The sequence below is a fragment of the Bos mutus genome, chromosome 27, assembly GCF_027580195.1.
Source record: "Bos mutus isolate GX-2022 chromosome 27, NWIPB_WYAK_1.1, whole genome shotgun sequence".
Classification (NCBI taxonomy): domain Eukaryota; kingdom Metazoa; phylum Chordata; class Mammalia; order Artiodactyla; family Bovidae; genus Bos; species Bos mutus.
In genome coordinates, this window is record NC_091643.1 from 42,849,198 (window position 1) to 42,870,557 (window position 21,360).

At 56.8% G+C, this 21,360-nt stretch overlaps 1 protein-coding gene across 13 annotated transcripts; it reads right to left on the bottom strand.

The window, feature by feature from the left end:
* Positions 1 to 534: 534 nt before the first annotated feature.
* KBTBD11 (kelch repeat and BTB domain containing 11) lies at positions 535 to 21,360 on the bottom strand. 13 transcript variants are annotated; one of them, XM_070364062.1, is made up of 7 exons: positions 21,232 to 21,360; positions 14,234 to 14,433; positions 12,518 to 12,976; positions 11,937 to 12,032; positions 11,705 to 11,796; positions 10,704 to 11,026; positions 535 to 7,003 (listed from the first exon to the last, which is right to left on the bottom strand). In XM_070364062.1, exon 7 carries the CDS (start codon positions 6,256 to 6,258, stop codon positions 4,333 to 4,335), a length of 1,926 nt encoding a protein of 641 aa, XP_070220163.1. In that variant the 5' UTR covers positions 6,259 to 7,003; positions 10,704 to 11,026; positions 11,705 to 11,796; positions 11,937 to 12,032; positions 12,518 to 12,976; positions 14,234 to 14,433; positions 21,232 to 21,360; the 3' UTR covers positions 535 to 4,332. The 13 variants fall into 13 exon arrangements, with proteins under 13 accessions (XP_070220163.1, XP_070220165.1, XP_070220161.1 ...); XM_070364064.1 differs by lacking the exon at positions 11,705 to 11,796; XM_070364060.1 differs by having other exon boundaries at positions 10,704 to 11,796.

A 21,360-nucleotide genomic window follows, 5' to 3' on the forward strand; every position in this document is an offset into this window, starting at 1 on the left:
TTCCCAGAGAGGCCCTCCACCAGGGCTCTGCTCCGGAGAGAAGACACAAGGACAGCCTCGCAGACTGCAGGAGCGCTAGCAACCCCAGTGATTTATTTCATCTCGGCATAAACAGGCAGATGGACAGGGTTTTACGGAGTTGGCACTCAGGACTCGAAACATGAGCGCTGATCGGTACAGCATCAGCTGGGCAAAGCTGTGTCTTCAAGACGGCTGTTTGTCTTCAAGACCCAGCAACATCACGGCACTGCTTAGCGCTGTCAAAAGCCTCAGAGGAGCTGGCGTCTCGCAGGAGGACAAATCTGGTCTTTTGTTTCATTTCACACCAGTTCACCAAGCAGGTAGGAGGCCCTCACCCATGCCACTTCCCACACTAGGAGCCGGAGCCTCGCGGTGCCCTCCAGGACGCGGGGAAGCAAACAGAACGTGGCTCTGATGCACACTCAGATGCAACCAGAACATGACCCCTTCCCATCCTTAGTTCCTGTTATCTTCCCGTGAATAATGATGTCGCAGAGGAAAGGGGAAAAGGAGAACACTTATTTTTTTTAAAGACACCAAAAATAAATCATTTTGTAAGCTAGGAAATCATCTACAATAAGACAGAATGCAAAAGAGCACTTTTGTTTACATTTCGACCCAGGAAGGTGTCACAACAGATAACATCCTGAAACCACCTTAACTTCAGGAAAAGGCAAAGACTTAAAAACACATTTCATTTCAAAACATTTCAGAGGGAGTTACCCAAGAGACCAAAAAAATTGAACAGTGGCTACCAGAATTACTAAATTGACACCAGAAAGTAACAAAAATGGACCAGGTGATTTAAGTATCTGTAGCAAAAGTGATTGGAGAAGGCAATGGCACCCCACTCCAGTACTCTTGCCTGGAAAATCCCATGGATGGAGGAGCCTGGTAGGCTACAGTCCATGGGGTCACTTAAGAGTCGGACACGACTGAGCGACTTCACTTTCACTTTTCACTTTCATGCATTGGAGAAGGAAATGGCAACCCACTCCAGTGTTCTTGCCTGGAGAATCCCAGGGACGGGGGAGCCGGGTGGGCTGCCGTCTATGGGGTCGCACAGAGTTGGACACTACTGAAGCGACTTAGCAGCAGCAGCAGCAGCAAAAGTGATACCGGGAGTTGTTGTCACTAAGTAGCCAAAGAATTTCTGCAGCATTCATTCTCTGAAAGGAAAATAAACTGGCGCAGAAATAAAGTCACTGCAGTCCCAGGCCAGCCCCATAAAGCTGCCAGAGTCCACGCTGGCGCTGGCACCAGGGCTCTCCCCAACCAGCAGGAAAAACAGAAAGGAAATGAAGATGACTTCACCCCAATCCTTCAGGTTCCAAACGAACCTTGATTCACAACACAAAAGTCATTGCTGTGAACTAACCGAAAGATTAAGCTTCTGCGAATTACGTTTCCCCTGAAAATGCCCCACCGCTCTTTCAAATGTCTGGAAATGTCAGTGTTTGGGGGTTTCTTAATTTCATGAGAATTACAGATGTTGTAAATGCTCTGCCTTCATTTGATTCAAGCGATAGAAGAGCAGGGATCCTTTTACACCAACTGGTTCTCTACAGAGAGCTGGACACAGGCTCAGCAATAGGACAAGCCCCGGCCCTGGAACGCCAGCCCTGGAGGCCTGCCCCTCGCCCAGCCCTCCTGCGCAGAAGGATCCTGGGCCTGGGGCTTTTCCACTTGTGTGCTTGGCACACGGCCCAACTGGCCCCACACCCCAGGTACTGGCCCCCAAACAAAATGAACTGGTCTTCGCAGCACACAGGTCCTCTGGCACCTGTTCTAGGTGATACTGCCTTGAGAAACGTGGTCTACAAGGTTCTAAGCCCACCACCCTCCTTAGGCATCCTCCGGGATCTTGTCTTGACAACTCCCTGGGGCTCAGGGCCAGCTCCCACAGGAAGCGGTGCTGCATCTCAGCCAAGCGTCCCTTCATTCAACTCAAGGATGAAATAATATCCAAACACTCCCGAGGGGTGTGTCATCGTCTGGCTGTCCATGTCTGACAGCTAGTATGTCTCCCATCTCCAATGGGGAGAGTTGACTTTGGAAGCCCACTTTAGGATCTGTGTTTTTCAATGGTAAGCATCCTAGGAATGATTTCTCAAGTAAAATCACAGTGATCATATCTCATGAGTTTGATACTGAAGGAATGAAAATATCACCTCGGTTCCATTTCAAATAAAAATTGAGCATAAGTAATGCAAGTCTGGAGAAAAATGTACTGTCATGTGAAACGCTCGTGTCTTTACAAGCACAGTTTCTTTTGGATCTCACTTCTTCTTCTCCTGCCATGTCTCCAGTCTGCTCCTACAAAGTCAGGCAATCTGGAGCCTGGTTTTTCCTAAGATGCTGACCCGAGTTGCCAAGACATCCTGTGGTGTCAGGAGTGGTCACGGGCAGGCACACAAGTTCCCAGAACACACCAGCTAAGACGGCAGAGCCCTGTCCTCAGGACATGCATGAGTCATGCTGAATTTCTAAGCATGCTTAACTGACCACTTTAACGACCACTGCCTCTTTAGGAAGCATAACCTATTCCCCGCACACCCACAGATCGCACAGGGAGGCTCCCTCCCATCACTGATTCATGAGGAAATCACAGTAAGCTACACATGACTTCATTGACTTCTGTGCCAGTAACCTTCAATGGGCACTTTTCCTGTCATAAAAAAAAAGTGGATTGGATTCAGAATCCAAGTCAGTTGGCCTCTCTTTATGAACATACATTTTATCCTTAAATGTTTAATAGATAGTAAACCCTGCCTTTTAATCCTTGTGCCCTATTACAGTAGTGAAATTTCATGTTAGTTTTATTAATGGTATTTTGGAGCTCACAATTAGACAAAAGTAGTTCATTTGCTAAACTATATTATGTTACTGTTGTTTACTTGCTAATTCATGTCCCACTCTTTTGCAACCCCATAGACTTCAGGCTCCTCGGTCCATGGGATTTCCCAGGCAAGAATACTAGAGTGGGTTGCCATTTCCTTCTCCAGGGGATCTTCCTCACCCAAGTCTCCCACATTGGCAGGCAGATTCTTTACCACAGAGCCACCAGGAAAGCCCCATACTCCCTTATAAACACATGCTCCCCCTCGTGTCTACATGCTCACTGTCACTCTGCCGCACTTTCTTAGAATAATGGTTGTAAAAATGAATTTCCCTCAGAGTTACCAGAATTAATATTTAAAACATCACAATTGGTGGGTTCAAACTATGCCTGTATGTTTTTCTTTAGAACTCTCAAAAAAAGAAAGGATTTTTGTCCTCTTTCCGGGGGAATACTACTCTCTTCAAGCCCACTATAAAATATCACAGCGGCTGGGCACCCTGGCCCTGCTTTCAAAGCAGGCGAGCACCTGGCCGCTGTCAGCCTCGCCTACTGATGATACGCTCTTTGGCCAACAGTCACCAAAGATCTAAAGCCCGAGTAACAGTCAATCATTGCTACACATTGAACATAATGATGAGCATCCTTGAAATTGAAAGTATTAAGCCCACCTCAGTTAGGTGATGAGAGGGACCTGCTCTCAGGTGTGTGGACCTTTGCCCCTGTCCGGGGCCCCTGCGATCTCCCGTGCTCACTGGACAGGAGACCTTATTGGGAATCAAAGATTTCATCTTTAGTACTTCTTACATTCGGAGTTGACACATAGGGCAGGAACTTTTAAACTAAATTAGAAAAGCTTTAAGAGCTTGATTTATCGGTTATGATTTTAAACTCCAAGCTGAAAAAAAGCACGACCTTCTTTCAGGGGTTTCCAGGAATATGGTTCACACTGGCCTCATTTAGGACTCCAGTCTGGGAGCCCCCCGCGTTTCCCAGGGCCTTCTCAGCACGCAGTAACAAGGGGGCTGGCACCCCGCAGCACTCAAGCCTGCCTCCCCGACGAGCCACACCGTCCGGGGTACACAGGGCCCACCCACTGCACCCGGAAGCGCAGTCTCTGATTCTGTTTCCTTCTTTCTCAGGTATGTTGTATCTTATTTGCAAAGTTATTTGCTCATATCCTGCTTCTTAAGCCATCGACATCCCCCCCCCCCTTAAGCAAAGCAAAACAAAGCAGAAGGAATGCAGAGTAGAAAGGGGGCCTTAAGGCAGCGTTGCACACGGTTTGCCAGGCCCGGTAGTGACAAGCACTACCTCCTAAGTGATCCCCGTGGGCAGCGCCCACCCCCGACCCTCTCCCCCGGCCTCCGCTCCCCTTGCGCCCTTCCGGGTTCCCAGTTGGGACCTCGGCCCACGGCGCATTCCCTGTCTCGGGCCACGGAGGGACACGCCGGGTGACCACCTGGCTCATTCTACACAGCGCCCTCCTCCCCTCGGTCCGGCTTCTCCTCCGGCAAGTTGAGCACGAAGGGGAAGAGCAGGCCCCGGGCGTCCGCCGGGGTTTGGAGCGACTGGAGCTCAAAGCTGCCTTCGAGGCCCGCGTCGCCGGCGCCAGGCTCGCCCTCCCCGGGCGGCACGAAGCGCCAGGTGCCCGCGCGGCTCACGCAGTAGATGGTGCCCTCCAGCGCGGCGCAGCGGAAGGGCTGCAGGCCCGAGGGCGCACCCGGGGGCCGCAGGTGCGAGGCGCAGCGGCTCCACTGCTTGGCCAGGCAGTGGTAGCGGAGCACGCTGACCCCCCCGGCCGGCACGGCCGCCGGCGCGTCGCCGCGGGCCCCACACAGGTCGAAGCGGTAGATGAAGCCGTCCAGAGCCACCATGTCGGCCGAGCGCTCACGGCTGCTGCTGCACGGGCACTCCTGCCACTCGTCACGCCGTGGGTCATACTTGAGCAGGCGGTAGAAAAGTGAGCCCCCGGACACGTAGATCTCGCCGTTGCACGTGGTGGCCTCGTGGGCCACGGCGAAGGCGCCCCGGGGCAGCGGGGCCACGGCGGCCCAGCGGTCGGCGCGCGGGTCGTAGCGCTCCACGCTGAGCAGGCACTCGCCGCCCACGGCGTACAGGTGGCCGTCCAGGGCCAGCAGTTGCAGCTGGGAGCGCGCCTGGCGCAGCGGCCGCACAGTGCTCCAGCTATCAGTGGCCGGGTTGTAGCAGAAGACCCGGTCGGAGGGCCTGGCGCGGCCGTCGGGGCCCGCGGGCCCCACGCCTCCGGCCACGAAGAGGTAGTTGTAGAGCACGCAGAGGCCGCAGCCCCGCGCCGGCGCGCCCTCTGGCAGCCGTGTCAGCTCGCGCCACTCGCCAGCCGCCTCGTGGAAACAGTAGACGGCGGCCTCGCCGCGGCCCTCCGCGTCCCCTGACGGGCTCTGTGGCCGGCTGCCCGCGCGCTCCCCGGCCGGCCCGAGAGCGGCAGCCAGCAGGCGGGTGCGGCCGGCGCGTAGGCGGCGGCGCAGCAGCAGGTCGCGCTCGGCTCCAGACAGGCGCCCGAAGACGGCGGGCTCGCGCAGCACCTCCAGGTAGTGGTCGCTCATGAAGCGGTAGGCGGCCTCGCGCAGCTCTGCCAGCCGCTGCCGCTTGGCCGCGCTCAGCACCTCGAAGCAGTTGGCCAGGCTCAGCTGCGGCGCCACGGCGTCGGTGGCGCGCTGCGCGGCGCAGGGTAGCTGCAGGCGGCGCGCGCCGGCCACCACGTCGGCCACGTTGTCTGGGCGCACGCCCGCCATGCGCCCGCTATACGCGTAGGCCAGCAGCAGCCGCAGCGCCGCCCAGCCCACGCCCTGCACCCGCAGCACGTCCCGGGACGCGCGCGCGCGGAAGTAGTCGCTGCGCGCCGCCAGCACAGCCTTGTGCGCCCGCAGCCGGCGGCCCGAGACCTCGATGAGCAGGTCGGGCTCTCCGTGCTCTGGGCCGACGCCGGGCGGCACGGGCGCGGGGTCCGCGGGCTCCTCCGGGGATGTGGGTTCCTCGGTCGGCGGGCACTCCCCGGGGAACGCGGGCTCCTCGGGGGACGCGGAGTCTTCCGGGGACGCGGCGCCCGAGCTGCCGACGCCCCACTGCCTCTCCACCACCCGCCGGCCGCTGCAACACGAGGGCGGCGAGGCCGCTGCGTCCTCCGCCGCGGAGGAGGCGCGAGACTGCGGCGGGGAGTCGTCCCCGGAGCTGAAGCACAGGGACGCGCTGAGGCTGCAGGGTGTCTGCGCCGGGGACGCCGCGCCCTCCCCCTCGGCCGCGTCCGGCGGCTGCAGGCTGCCCTCTCCCGGAGCCTCGGGAGCGCCGCCCCGGCCTCCGGCCTGGCCGCACGCCCCGTCGCCCGGGTAGAGGACGCAGGGGACCACCGGGTTCTCCATGCGCGCTCGCTCGGGCAGCTGTCCCCCTCAGCAGCTCCGCATCACTCCGCCCGGACTCGGGCTGCCCAAGGTCGATGGCTCCTCCGGGCTCCGGGTGTGCGATCAGACCGCCCTTGTGTCCACAGCGGCTTTCGCTCTTGCGCCGCTCGGCTCGCACCCGCCCGCCCGCTATCCCGAGAAAGGGGTGTGTCTGCGGGAGCGCGCTCCCGCTCCCGGCTGAACTTGTGACCCCAGCGCGGTCCCCGCGGGCGGGCGGCCGTCTGCCCGGGTCTGTGTAGTCGGGGCTCCGCGCGGGCGGACGGAACGGTCGGGCAGCCGCTGCCGCCGCTCTGGGCACGGGTCCCGCTCTGCGGGCTCAGCTGTCGGGTACTAAGCACCTGGCCCGCCCTGTCTCCCCGAGTCACCGTCCATCCGTCCGCATCCCATCGCGTCTGCGCTCGGCGCCGGTCTGCGGTCCACGCTTCCCAACCCTGACTTTCAGTCCTGCTTTACAGGCAGCCGCCGGGGGAGCTTTCTCCTCGTGTGTGACCCCCGTTCGCCATTAGGGCTGAGTGCGGGCCTGGCTCGGCGGTGTTCACCTGGGGGCAGGCGGGGGTGCGTAATTCACTCTCCAGGTGGGCGTTAGGACAAGTCAGTGCACACACTAGACCCGTCTTCCTCACTCATCCACCGGGGGCCTTCCTCTGCGACTTCCTTTGTCGGAACATCAGGTGTTTCCATGTCATGTCACCAGCTCTTCGTGTTCCTGTTTACAGGGGAAAGAGAGGATGTTTGAGTTTGCATTTTCCATAGGCGATTTCATGATAACATCTGCCCCCAGCAACCCCACAAGCTGTAGGCTTCAGATTTGGTGGGAAGGGGATTTTGGCTTTTCAGTGCTGGAGAGAGATTTCAGTGAATACTATTTAGGAATTAAAAGACTTGTCCTCCCCTGATTTTTGAGGCCTGTAAGGAAGGACCCAGTTCAGCCAAGGGCCTTAAATATTAATTCATTGGGTTGAACCATAAAACTGCTGGTTTGGAGGATCAGTGACAGTATCAACCATTCCCGAACTCCAACCTAATGAGATGTTATGTGTGAAATTAAGAACTCTCAGTGAGAAAGCACAGTTAGCCTATGATACCTCCTCAGTTCTGCCGTGGGACAGTTTTCCTGAAACCTGATCCAGTCAGCTATCTCAAATTCGGTTAGAGCCAGTATTTGAAGAAAGGTGCTGAGCGAGGGCTCTGGTGTGGGCTTGGCCTCCGAGGCTCCAACCTGAAACCCGTTTGAATTGCTCCTTCTCTGCACTGCACCTCCGAAAACCTCCAAGAAAGGATGCTCCAAAGAGCACACGTGCCCCCAAAGAGAAAGCCAAGACGAAACGAAACAGAAAACAAAACCCACGTAACTCCTTGGAAGGCAGAGGTGAGCACCTGCAGATGAATCAGAAGAATAAACTATCTTTCCTAAATTGGCCAAATCTTCACTGAGACTCAGCAGCCTGGAAGGGGGTCTTGGCATAAGGGGTGGGGCAGCTGTGCTCTGGTTTTCCTACAAAGAGGCTGTGGACGAGAGAAATCCACCAGATACACACAGCCAGGCCCGCCGTCTTTCCAGGCTGTGTTCACTTCTTAGACCAGATATAGTGACACCTAACCACCTACCCTCAGCTGCTTCTGATTCTCTGCTAATTGTACTTAATACTGTTACCTGATCCCTATAAATGTGCAGGGCTGAGTGTATGTATGTGTATAAACACGTTTACCTGGCTCTTTCCTGCTGCCGTGTTAGGAAATACAAGTGTCTCAGAGTTGGAAATTCTAGACGTTCAGTTCCCTCTCCCTTCCTCTCTCTTCACCTCCCTCCCTCCCTATTGCCCAGAAACTGTTACCAGTACCCCATGGGGCATATTCCCACGTGCAGGGCGCTGTCCAGTGTGGAAAGGCAGCGTGGGGACGGTGGGGACGGTGGGGACGGGCTGAAACTCTGACCACAGGCGTGAGGGTCACGGGGGAGCTGCGTGTTTACTCAGCTGTTCACCAGCCTGCGGAGCTGCTGGGGAGGTGCTGTGTCCACTGAGATGGAAATGAACTCCGGCCCCCGGTGACCGGAATGTGATGACAAACTGGAAACCGGCAGATTTTATAAGCAAAAGTTCTGGCTTTTTCCCAAAGTGCCAGAGGTGTTTTCTTAGTCAGCTGAGTCATTCAGGGAAAGTTAGATAAAAAGTAACACATACTTACATATCTTACCCAAATATATGTATACACATCCATGCCTGAAGTAGAACCAGAGAACTGGCTCTCTGACTTGCTTCTTTTCACACTTTCTTTGTATGGTATGGCCAATCTTGGACCTCAGAAAACTAACTAGTTTTAAGCCAGGAAAAGAGTTTCAGAACTTCCTAGTTACTCCTCTGGCCTGACTCTCATCAGAATGTGCACAGGCCCAACCCCTGAGGGCTCTCCTCTTGGAAGGCATCACAGACTCAAAGCCAAGGCAGGGCACGGGACTCACTTGAAAAGCCTGAGTTCGGAACTCTCGTGTTTTAAAAGCTCTTCAGAGTCCACTTAAAGCCTGAAAGAATCAGGCAAAGCAGAAATTTTGTCATAGCCGCACTAAGCAAGAGCTGCGTGATGAAACAGACACAATCTAGGCGGTCAGCAGCCTCAGCAGGCCCGTCCATGCCAGCTCCCCGTGTGCAGCCCACTGTCTGAAGGAAGGTTCTGCAGGTCGACAGGTCCTGCCCGCCCCCCCCCACACACACACCATGAAGGACAAATAGTCAGCATCCCCAGGAGAAAGCAGAGGACCACTTCCTTTTCCAAATGATGTTCAAGAAACTCAACTTTCAGAGCAAAACCCTCTCCCCTAGAATGACCCATTAAATGGATGGGAAGGAATCAGCCCATTTTGTGTTTAACAGTCCTGTGTTTAACAGGCATTGGCGGGTTTGCCAAGATGCTCAGGTCAGGTTTCTTTGATTGGAAGTCCGGGATTTCCAAAGGGACTTTTCCCCATATTGCACTTGGCTCTGGAATCAGAGTCCCCCTCGGAGGCTCTGGGAGGATTCTGAGCCTGGCACCGGCCCTGATAGCAAGGAAACCACCAGACTCCCCACCGACCGTAGCACGGGAAGGGCCTCTCCCCCAAGCACCTTTCTGGGGGCTGTTAGATGAACAACTGCCTCTCCGCCTATCGTCGTGACTGACGGGAAGGGATGTGTCAGCAGAGGTGCGGGTGTGCGGTAGTAACAGAATCCTTCCTGACTACTGGTGAGAAAATATTTTAATAGGAACATGTCTGCTTTAAATATAACTTAGGTAGCACTACCTGTGAAGGATATACACCTCTTCTCCACAGTGTAAATACCCAAGCAGAAGTTTTTAGTCTCTTCCTATGAATTTTTCTCTCAATATGAATTTTTTAAAAAAGATTGTGTATGATTTCCAAATGTGGACATTATTTATGCACTTAATGTGGACATCAGATCATTTAAAATTAAGTTTGTTTCATTATCATGATATAGGTTGCTAAAGAGAATCTCCCTTTCAAATAAAGTCAATTTTTTAAAAAACATTAGTGAACAGACTTATGAAGTTTATCTAAACACCTGCAGCGCCTGTTGTTGTAGCCAGTTCCTTCTGGGGGTCCTCTGAGTCAGGCCCACCATGTGTCCAATCCGAGTGTCCAGCCACCTGCTTGTCACAGTAGGGTCCCAGGACCACTCCCTGAGCCCTGCCCACCACTGACCCCCACACACCAGGGCGACCCCACTCAGACAGTGAGCAGCCAGTGAATCCTGGGATGACGTTAACCTGAGTCTACACTACCAGGCTTTAGCACTGTAATTTTTAATTTGCTTTTCACGAAGGACGTTTCTAGGACTCGCCAGACTGTAAGGCAACCTCAGTGCAGGAGTGATCATGACCCAGCTCAAGCCTGTCTCGTCTATCTTGCAGGCACTGCTGTTGTGTGTGTTACATATGTGACCCTTGCAGGAACCCTTCTGCGGGGCTGTAGCTTTTAGCCGTTTTACCAGAGGAAATGAGATGTGAAGCAGTCTCACCAACTTCATACAATTAACTAGCCCTGCGCCCGGCAAGTGGCTGAGCCAGACGGGGCCCACAGGCTGGCTCCAGCATCCATGCCACCCAGCGCCCGCCCGATGCTCTGGGTCCTTCTGTCTGCTGCTAGTAGTGTTTTTTTTTTTTTTTTTTTTAATTTTATTATGTATTTTGGCTGTGCTGGGTCTCCATTGCAGGGTGCCAGCGTCCTCTGGTTGCAGTGCACGGGGACTGCTCTCTAGCTGTGGCGATGGCTTCTCCTGTTGTGGGGCACAAGCCCCCGGGCCTGCAGTCTTCAGTAGCAGCGGTTCCCCCCGCTCTCGAGCACAGGCTCGGCAGTTGTGGAGCACAGTTGCTCCTAGGCATGTGGGATCTTCCTGGACTAGGAAACAAACCTGAGGCTCCTGCGTTGGCGGGCAGATTCTTTACCACTGAGCCACCAGGGAGGTCCTTCCTGTCTGTTCCAGTTTTGAAGGTGAAGCCCGGGACTTTGCCGCATCCGCGCGGTGGGCTGAGGGACGCCTACAAAACGCTGGTGGGTCTGGTCCGCTGCCCAGCGCAGCTGGGGGGCAGGATGCTGGTGGAGGGGGCTGTCCCAGCCCTGAGAGGGAAGCAGATGGAGACGCGGGCAGGTCTGGCAGGAACGGGCCCGCTGGGGCTGTCTGTGTGGGTGTGATTTAGGGGAATAACAGCGGGCTGACTCTCTGGCACAGCTGCACTGGAGGAAGTAAAATCACAGAATGTCATGAAGAAAAGCCTTTACGTAATAGCTGTTCGCAAAGTCCAAACTCCTTAGGCTGGAAAACAAGGCATTGAGCTGTCTGCTCCCAGGTCTGCCCCGAGCTCGACCCTCATCCTGGGCCAGAAAGGCCTCTCCACCTGTGGGGCGAGCGCAGAACTGCCGCCGTGCCCTGGTGAACCCCGCGAGGTTGTGTGTGCATGCATACCCCACGCACGTGTGCCTGTTCATGCAGACCCCACGCCCTGGTGAGCCCCGCGAGGCTGTGTGTGCATGCACACCCCACACAGGTGTGCCTGTGCGTGCAGACCCCACGCCTTGGTGAGCCCCGCGAGGCTGTGTGTGCATGCACACCCCACACAGGTGTGCCTGTGCATGCAGACCCCACACCTTGGTGAGCCCCACAAGGCTGTGTGTGCATGCACACCCCACACAGGTGTGCCTGTGCGTGCAGACCCTGTGCCCTGCCCCCTCAGAGTGCTGTCAAAGGCATGGCCCATGGTCCTCCTGCTGCAGCAGCACTGCCTCGGTTTATGTGGGAGAAAAGCCCCGCGGGTCAGAGAGCCAAAATCAGGGGAGCGTCTCTGTGCCCTTGGCTGTTGCCAGTAATGAGCCATCTGGGTAAGATGATGCCCAGGGTGAAGGGATGAGACGTACGTTAATCCAACAGGACAACCAGGTCATGAAGATCTGTAGGAGAGCTTCACCATTCCGCCTCCCTCGTCAGATCGCCAGTCTTTGTTTTTAATCTGAGAGACACACACGGTGTCAGAGCATCGTGACTCACGAGACAGCCCTTGGCAGGAGATGAACTCTCACTCCTGAAGTCAGCACACTAGAGCGGGGGCACTCAGGGGCATTGCTGCTGCGGGCTCAAGGGAGCCTGTACCTTCAGTCACCACCAAACGTGACATCACAGACAGGGCCAAACTGGGTGCCGTTACAACACGGTCCTGTGCTCCGCGGAGTCACACACCCCGAGGGACTGAAAGGAGAACAGGTGGAGATAAACGTGTGCACTCGTCACGTGGAAGACTCCCAAGTTATATGAGCACAAACAACACCTTTGATTTCCAGATGCACCTCCAGGGAACAAGCCCAGAACGCGCTGCAAGAGAAGCACGTGCCTCTGTTTGCGGCTCGGGTTTGGGAGGTGTTGACCTAGGCAGACACGGACTGCGAACACCGCGATCCCACAAGGAACCACCGGGGCTGGAAGGAGGTGCATGGGCCACAGTCCCACCAGGAAACCTGTCGCCATGAGACCCAGTTTTGAGCAACAGTTGAGTAAGATAAGGCTGTCTTGGGCATCCTCTGAAATCAGAGGTGAGCTCTCCACCAGGGATGGAAAGCTGGTGTCAGAAGTGAGAGACTTGCCTGGGCTGAACAAATTCACACTTCCCCCCAGATCTTCAATCTGTTAAAGTCCCATCAGCGGTGATAAATAATTAATAGTATTCTGTCACTTACTTGGTTCACATACTGAGTGGATATAGCTGAACACCCACAATGTTTCAGGAAGTGCCCTGGGTCCTAGATGGGAGCAGGAACCAAAAAAACTTGACCTCGGCCCCCACGGAGCTCCCAGTCTAGGGAGAAAACAAGCCTAAGCCATCATTATACGAACTCTAGTGAATTACAAACCACATAAACAAGGGTGTGAGAGGCCTGATGGACCTGGTTTCTACTGGCATCGGGGAAGATTCCTGAGAGCAGGAGGGAGCCAGACACAGGGCCAGGGGAAGCGAGAACAGACTCCTTGGGTTGGAAACAAGCTTGACCAGTTCAGAAACTGGAGAGCCTGGCGCGGCCAGGAGCCCCAGGGTGAGCAGGGCCAGGCCCCACCCTCACGTCCGAATGACAACAGGAATCCTCTGATGGCTTCGAAGAAGTGGAGGGAGGTGACAGGGCAGCCACGCAATCCATCTCCTGTTTCAGAAAGAGAGCTTTGTGTCCTTTTGTACAAAAAGATTGATTAAACTTCTTTCAGACTGATTTTCCATCACTGCCAAAAGGGCCACACACATTAAAATGGATGAACTAAACCTACATGTATCGGTGTGAATAAATTCCAAACACATAATTTTGAATTTTTGAAGGTTTGCCATTTGCAGAAAGATGCCGTATAATCCGATTTTCTGCTTATGCTTGTGCTCAGTCGTATCTGACTCTGTGGGAGCCCATGGACTGCACCCCGCCAGGCTCCTCTGTCCCTGGGATTCTCCAGGCAAGAATACTGGAGTGGGTTGCCATTTCCTCTCCCAGGGGATCTTCCTGACCCAGGGACTGAACCTGTGTCTCCCGCATTGGCAGGTGGATTCCTTACCACTGAGCCACCTGGGAAGCGCCGTAATACTATTTACATACATTTAAACATGAAAACAAAAACTCTGTATCACTCATGGAAGTGTGAAAGGGACGGGCTTGGTGGGGGGTGGGGGTGGGGGGGGTGTTGTCTACCTGCTGTATTAACACCTGGTTTCCTAAGGATTTGAAGTGTAAACGGCAAGATGATAACGTGTATTAAAGCTCACTGGGATACCATGGGTATTTTAATCACATTGTTAATGGCGTTTGATTATAACTTACAACTTAAAAATGTTATCCCATATGTGTATCAGTATTCATCAATTAAATAATCAATCTGGACTGCGACTGACTCTCGTGGAAGCCACACAGTCTGAAACATAACGAAGTCACTCACTAGGTAACAAGACTCCTAAGTTGCCATATTCTTAGTGCTACGAGTACGTGAGTAAAGTCAAGGTCAAACTGAAATGTGGGGAAGTTAAATAAAAACTCACACTTTACAATTTTCTTGGTTTTATACAGAGAGACTTGTCCAAGATCACACACCATTACTGGCAAATTGGAGCCCAGCTCCCTCGCCTACTAATCGCACTCGCGCACTTATCGCTGTTGGCATGAATGGATCACAAGCTAGGAAGCCCTGTCTCTGACCTCTCTCCTGCTTTGCTGTGGTTAAGACGTAACAATAGAGCCCCACCCCGACCTATGTCCTCAGGTATCCTGCCGGTCCCCAGAAGCAATGCTCTTGACCTAGGCCCGCCCCCTCCGGCTTAGCAGGTCCTGGGAAAGGGCCTGAGTCTTGCCTGGAAACCGCTGCAGAGCAGCACTGCCTTTTGTTTGGCTGTCAGGAGACAAGGAACCTGGTGGAGAGCTTACAGGGAGGAATTCATCCAAATTCAACATGTGATCTCTGTCCTCTAAGCAACGAGGGTGGCGGACGGGATGCGGAGGCAGATGAAATGCCAGCTCGTCTCTCACTGTTGACACCTGGCTTCGGAAGCAGAAATCCAGACACGTTCTGTCAGTGGGAATTCCTCCATGTGAGCGTCAAAGAGGCCTCTCCCATCAGGACAGTCCTGAGACAGCCAGGAATAAGTGGATGCAAAAACAAAATATTTAAATGATCTTGAGACTCAATCCAAGGAAACTATTGGGCTGGCCAAAAAATTGGCTAAGGTTTTTGTTACATTATATGGAAAAACCCAAACATTTTGGCCAGCCCAATATATTATTAACCTGCTGTCTTTGCAAACTCTTTTAAAGTCAGTGTGTTAGTTGCTCAGTCATGTCCCACCCTTTCTGACCCCATGGACTGTGGCCCTCCAGGCTCCTCTGTCCATGGGATTCTCCAGGGGTAGGCTGCCATGTCCTCCTCCAGGGGATCTTCCCAACCCAGGGATCGAACCCGCGTCTGCTGCATCGCAGGCAGATTCTTTACCACTGAGCCACCTGGGAAGCCCAACATCTGCCTAAACAGAGTTTATAGGTGAAGGCTGCCAACATACTGGTTTCCACCGGATTTCCCCCACATGTGGGTGTGGAGTCCGGGCTGTGGTGGGGTCAGGGTGAGGGGATCACTTCAGTCTCAGGAAGAAGCTATTTTGGGAAACAGCACTCCCACTGGGGCAGACACCACAGGAGGTCAGGCAGTAGTGACTGGGGAGGGTGTGACACGCCCACACACACACACACACACACGGCCCCTTCCTGCCGTCTTCTGGGGTCTGGAAGTCCACAAGGAGGTGGCCACATCCCGTGCACGGGGCAGCTGATGCTTCACAGCCCGGCTGGGTGGGGGGCATCTGCAGGCCCAGTCCCAGCACAGCCGACCCCGGAAGCCCCTCGCACAGCGGGCCCTCACCGGGCAGGCATGGGCTCCACCGCGCCAAGGGCCCAGGCCACGGCCGTGCACCCGGGGGCGGGCCCTCTCTCCCAGGCCACGGCCGTGCACCCGGGGGTGGGGCCTCTCTCCCAGGCCACGGCCGTGCACCCGGGGGTGGGCCCTCTCTCCCAGGCCACGGCCGTGCACCCGGGGGTGGGGCCTCTCTCCCAGGCCACGGCCGTGCACCCGGGGGTGGGCCCTCTCTCCCAGGCCACGGCCGTGCACCCGGGGGTGGGGCCTCTCTCCCAGGCCACGGCCGTGCACCCGGGGGTGGGCCCTCTCTCCCAGGCCACGGCGTGCACCCAGGGGTGGGCCCTCTCCCAGGCCTCCCGCTGGGTCGGCTGGCCGTGCTCTGCTTGGACCTCTGCCGGGCAGCCCTGCCCCGCACGGCCCCACCCTCGGAGACCAAAGGGCCAGCGAGGCTGAACCTTCTTCACACACGAGGCCCCTGCACTCAGACCGGGACACCCAGCCTCCGCGGGACACGGACCTCAAGGGCTAGGGAGCCGGGCCGCAGGAGGGCTGCACTCAGGCACCGCAGGGCGGGCAGCTCGGGCCTGGGAGCTCAGCCCCGCCAGCTGGCAGAAGGAGCTGGAGGGGGCGCGGCAGGATGGCGCAGGACGCGGCTCATGGTCCCTGGGGCCCCTCAGTGCAGCCCGGCCACGTGGACAAGATGAGAGAGGAGGGGGTCATCCCCCGGGTGACAGCGGCCCCCCCACGGGTATGCTCCGGCCCCCAGATCCTAAACGCTGGTCACTGTGGTGATGGAGGCTGTGCTGAAAATGGCAATCACACAGCTTCCGCTCTTAGGACCGACACTTGGGGCCCGGTGCCGACCTGTGAGAAATCCAGAGCCTCTGGGGACCCAGCTGGAGCCCACAGAGACAGTGCTGCCAGGGGCCCCAGCTGGCAGCAGATGTGGGTGGCCTTAAGGGCATCCATCGAGCTTCCCCACCAGATTGCCCAGCCTGTAAGTCGAAGGGCATGGCAGCCCTGCTGTTCTGAGCTGGCAGGTCTGGAGTGGTCAGTTATAGAGCCAGTGGGGCAGGCAGTGGGCAGACACATCAGGGCTCCGAGGACAGACGAGCGGGGCTCCTGGACGGCAGGGCTCAGCAGCACCGCGGCCCCACGATGCCAGAGACGGAGGGTGCTCCAGTCGGCCGGATGATGCCGGAGAAGACTTCCGGGGGGGCCGGGGGGGCCCTGCTGAGCGCTGTCTCTGTGACTTGAGAGAAGAGGGGAGCTGGAGAAGGAAGGGTTCCGTTTTCAAGTGCAATTTGGAGGAAACAAAGAGGAAGCAGGCTTACTGGGTTCACAGATGAAGCTCTTCTCCTTCCCAGCGCCTCCAAGACTGTCGAATTCAGACGGGGCTTCAGAGCCAAGATCAGTCTAGGCAGCACAATCAGATCTCTTTTAAGACCTCCTGGTATCTGAGGGGCACCAGGCAGAGGCCCTGGAAGGGTCTTGTGGTAAACAACACAAGGCTTCTAGGAATTTTAAGGATGCTTTTCACAGCGGCCTTGCAGGGAGTCCAAGGTGGAGAAAGGACTGAGTGGATTTGTGGATGACACCTCTGTCTAATGGCTTCAATCCCAGCAGATCCATAGAAAGCCCACAACGTTTTTAAGATAATTGCACAGGAAGAGATTCTGCCAGCTTGGAGTCAATAGGCCAAATCAGCTCAAAGAAACCAGGAGGCAGGCTGAGAAAATCACTCAGCTGCAAGCACCAGGCACTTTTTATGAAAAAGGGAGGAGGACTTGGAGGATCAAGAAGGCAGGAGCATCTGAGAATCACTCCCGGAGCTGGAACTGAGCCCGCTTGTGTCCGATGGCCCTGCAGGGCTGCCCACAGAGCGGCCGCTGCGTGTCGTTCTTCCTGTCTGAACAGGACAGTGGCGATGCGTCAGCCTGGCTGGGCCACGGCACCCAGGTGTTTGCTCAAATGCCAGTCTAGAAGGTATTTCTGTGAAGGTATTTTTAGTTGAGACTAATATTTAGACCAGCAGATTGGAGGAAAGCTGACTACTCTTCACAGTGTCTGAGACCCGCTCCCTGGTTCACAGACAGCGTCTTCTCCTGTGTCCTCAGCTGGAGGAAGAGCTGGGGTCTCCAGGGGTCTCTGTCATCAGGGCACTTACCCCATCATGGGGGCTGCACCCTCACAACCTCATCACCTCCCAAAGCCCCCCACTTCCTAATACCATCATCTGGGGGTTAGGCGCAGCATGTGAATTTGGGGAACACACAGGTACTCAGTCTGCAGCAGCCACTAAGTTTGTGGGTTGGCCATCAGACGACCCTGCCGGCTGGAGTGAGCTTCCTGTTATCTGTGCTGTGGACTGCAGCCCATGGGAAACTACTGGCCACCCAGCCTCGGAACAAGGCTCATGCCTTTCAGTGACCATTCTGACGGCTATCTGAGGAACCGGTCGTGGGGGCCAGGGGGGGTGCCCGCAAAGGGAGCAGGAGGAGACCCTGGCTCGGACAGAGGCAGCAGCTCCGCGTCTGCACCGTGGCCCCACGACAAAGGGTTCTCAGGGCCAGCGCTGAGGGCACCCCCCCCAGCACAGGGACCCCTGCTTACGCCACGCTCGGCCATGTCCTCCCCCCCGGACGGTCTCGCTCTGTGAGCCACGCAGTCTCAGCTCTCCAAAGTTAATCCACGTCCTGCTCCATCAAGGCCTAGTGTGTAAAGCTCTGTCAATTTACAGAGGAAATGCCACAGTTAATGAGGGATAAACGTGTATTAAGTCACAAATCTCTGACACGGCCGGGGTGCCTGTTGGCCTGCCTTCCTCCTCTGACGCGCCAGCGTCTCTGACCGCTGTCTCCGCAGGGTGTCCCCTACCGTCCTCCATTGCTGGGCTTCATCCTTCAGAGCCCAACTCACAATCCCTGCGTCAGGTGCTTTCATAGGGGTTTGTTCCTTTCCTTCAGAGACACTGCCTGCCTGCTTGTTACCACACACGAATTAACATCACTTTCACCGTATCAGAACCTAAGCTGCAGGGAGACAGTTTGGGGGAAGCGGAGGCTGTGTCAGTTTTAAATGCCATTGTATTCCCAGCACCTAGAACTGAGCCTGACCTGGGTGGGACAGACACTCGATAGATGTTTGTGAAAGGAAGAAATTGGTTTTTAATCCATCAGATATTGTATAAGACTTGCAGCAGCTTCAATTTCCAAAGTGCTGTTTATTTTAATATTCTTTCTAGCAGGAACTGGCTTGCTGGCCAAAGGCAAACTCCTGGAAAATCTTGGTTTACCCCAAAAGCCAGTGCTCATTGTGAACTATTTCACAAAGAGCTGCGGGTGCCAACACTGTCATTTTAGAGTAATTACAATAATTCCAAGAGAGAAACCCGAGTCAAGGCCCCAGTGGAGACAGTGATCCCTGAACTCCCCAGAACAGATCCACCAAGGGCCACCAGGGGAGGACGCGCCGGGACAGGGCGGGTTCTGGTCTGCACCCCGACAGCCCCGCGGGCACCTCTGGGGTGGCCCCGTAGCCATCCTCCTGGGTTCACCGCGCCCCCAACTAGGGAGGCCGAGGGGCATTACAGCTGCCTAAGTAGTTCCAGATTCACCGCAGAGCTGTGATTACAGACAATTTATGCTGCTGGTATTTAGAAAAAAACTGAAACAGGATCCCAGATGGAGGCCCCACAGCATGGAGCGCCGCCTGGTTTCAGCTCAGGGACGAGAGTGGACTTGGAGCTAAAAGGAGGCCTCGTGCTTCCCCGGTGCCAGCGTGGCAGCTTGTGTGAGCGCATGCAGAAACGGAGCGATGGGGCTGCCAGGAAGATGCTCGGGGATGAAGGGACGGCCTCGCCGCATTCCCAGACCCTCTGTTCTCTCAGCGCTGGAGCCAGCAGCCGGCACGGTCCCGCCCCAGGAACACACAGACACTGGGACCACAGGGGACTGCACAAAGCCAAGCTGCCCCAACAGCTCATCCTGATGAACCACGGACACTTCACTGTCTTCTCCCCTCTTCCCAAACCCAAGAGGGCCTTATGGCCTGTAAGCAAAATCTCTGAACTCTTTTCATTGTGTTCTAAAATTATATCATCAGCAGTATCCTGTGCAATTGACATTAAAAGGTGGAAAGACTTTATTTCTTTAAACATTTGCTTTGTTAGGCCCCAAAGGGAGAGCTGGAACCTCCAGTTACAGTGCATTCAGGGGACTGTCCCTGGGCAAATCTGAGGGATGGAGTGCTCCCTTCTGCATTTCCCGGGTAGGCATGGAGGACTCTTAATAATAGGGCACCATTAGCTCAGGGTAAGAAGCCAGGGGAACACTGGCGGTCCATTAAGAGTCCTAATTGGAAGCTGAGTACCTGATGGTTGATGCGAAAAGGAGGGAGGCGGCCTGATCACAGGCTGGGAAGAGTGAACTCACCACCCACCCCACCCCCACTGAGGGGCTGCACAGGGATTTAAAATCTGCCTGCAAGGCGCCTTCAGTACTTGGAGCAGAAATAAAACTTATTACATTGATTTGTTCTTTTCCTTGCCCTTAGAATAGATGTGGGGGTGGGTGGAGATAGAAGATGTGGTTTTGTAGGAACCTAAGAATTGGTGGAAATTTTTTTATATTTACTTAAGGCTACAGGAGCAACCACGCCATAGTGGCGGACCCTGCCGGCCCTGACCGGGAGGCTGGGGTCCCCCTGCATGAATGGGGTTGGGGGAGCCGGCGGGAGGCTTTCCGTGGAAATGCATTTAACCTCCCCTCCAGCCGGCCACACGCTGTCTTTATTGAAATGCGGTTTCTTCTCGCGCCCCGCCCCCGGCCATCGTGATGTCAGGCACGTTCCAACCCAAGCGACAAGCACCGCTGGTGGCCCGTCTGGTCGGTCAGTGGGGCAAAGACTCCGAGAAAAGAAAGCGCTCGCTGTGCACCACCCCAGCACCCCGCGAGCCCCCAGCAATGCCGGCTGCACAAGGAGGGGGTCCCCGGGGGGTCGCAGAGGGCCCCGGGGGTCCGCAGGGCAGTCAGAGGAGGTGATGGGGGCGAACCGGCAAGGAGCCTCCGCACACACTCCGGCACGTCCCTCCCCGCCGCGGTCCCAGGTCTGGGAGGGCCCTCCCACCCGCTTCCTGTGGCGCCCAGAGACGGATGCTCCGGAGGCAGCGCGGCCCGGCCCGGCCATGGCCGCCCGCGAGCCAGGCCCGCGCTGCGCTGAGCACAGGCCAAGGCACTCTTTGGGAGCGGGAAGTGGCCGGCCCCGCTGGCCGCAAACGTGGCCACTGGACCGGGACCGCCTCCCCAAGGAGCGTCCGGCCTGGGGCGCGGGGCGCGGGGCGCGGGCCTGGCTCCTCCCCGCCGGTTCAGGCCGCTCCGCCCCCGAGATGGCTCTGGCTAGGCTGCGCTCGCCGAAGCGCGATCCGCGGCGGGAACGACGGAGACCACGGCACCCCTGGGGCTGTGTCCTCGGAGGCGGTCGCCACGGGCACGGAGCAGGGGCTAGTCGCCCCCCGCTTCCGGCTGCAGCGCCCGGAGAGTCTCCGTGCCGCCCGCTCCACTAGGAGCCCCGGAGCCGGGCGGACCCCACACCCCACCGGGCCGTCTCCCCGCGCTGCCCACCATCTCCGCCCGGGCGGCCACCCCTGTCCCGAGCAGTGCCCACTCTCGGACCCCGGGCCCAATTACCCTCCGCCTCCTGGGCCGTCTAGCCGCTGCCTGCCCCTCGGGGCCCACCCCTACCTCGTAGGTCCTCTCCGCGCCCTCCACTCGGCGCCTGCCCGCGCCGGGGGTGCGGAGCCCTCGCCGGGGTCCCCGACGCGCGCGCGCCGGCCTCTCCCGCGCACCTGTAAGAACGCCGGGGGCGGGCGGGCTGCCTCCTCCGCACCTGCGCGAGCGCCCGCGGGAGTCCGCGGGTCTTTCCGGGGCCCGTCTTTCCAGTCCTCCCAGCGAGTGCCCCCCGCGCTCCCGGCCCGGGCAGCGCGGTCTCGGCCGCCGCGGCGGCGGGGCCCGGCACTCACCGCGTCCTGGAGGCCTCGCCAGGCGCTGGCGGATCTGAGAAGCGCGCCGAGGCGGGGACGCGGGCGGGAGAGCGGCCGCAGCCCGTGGCCGGGAGCGCGTGCTCGGGAGCGCGCCGGCGCGCCCCGGCC

What these genes read in the sequence shown, in the direction of transcription:
- KBTBD11 (XM_070364065.1), bottom strand. Translation starts at nt 6,258, where the DNA reads ATGGAGAACCCGGTGGTCCCCTGCGTCCTCTACCCGGGCGACGGGGCG.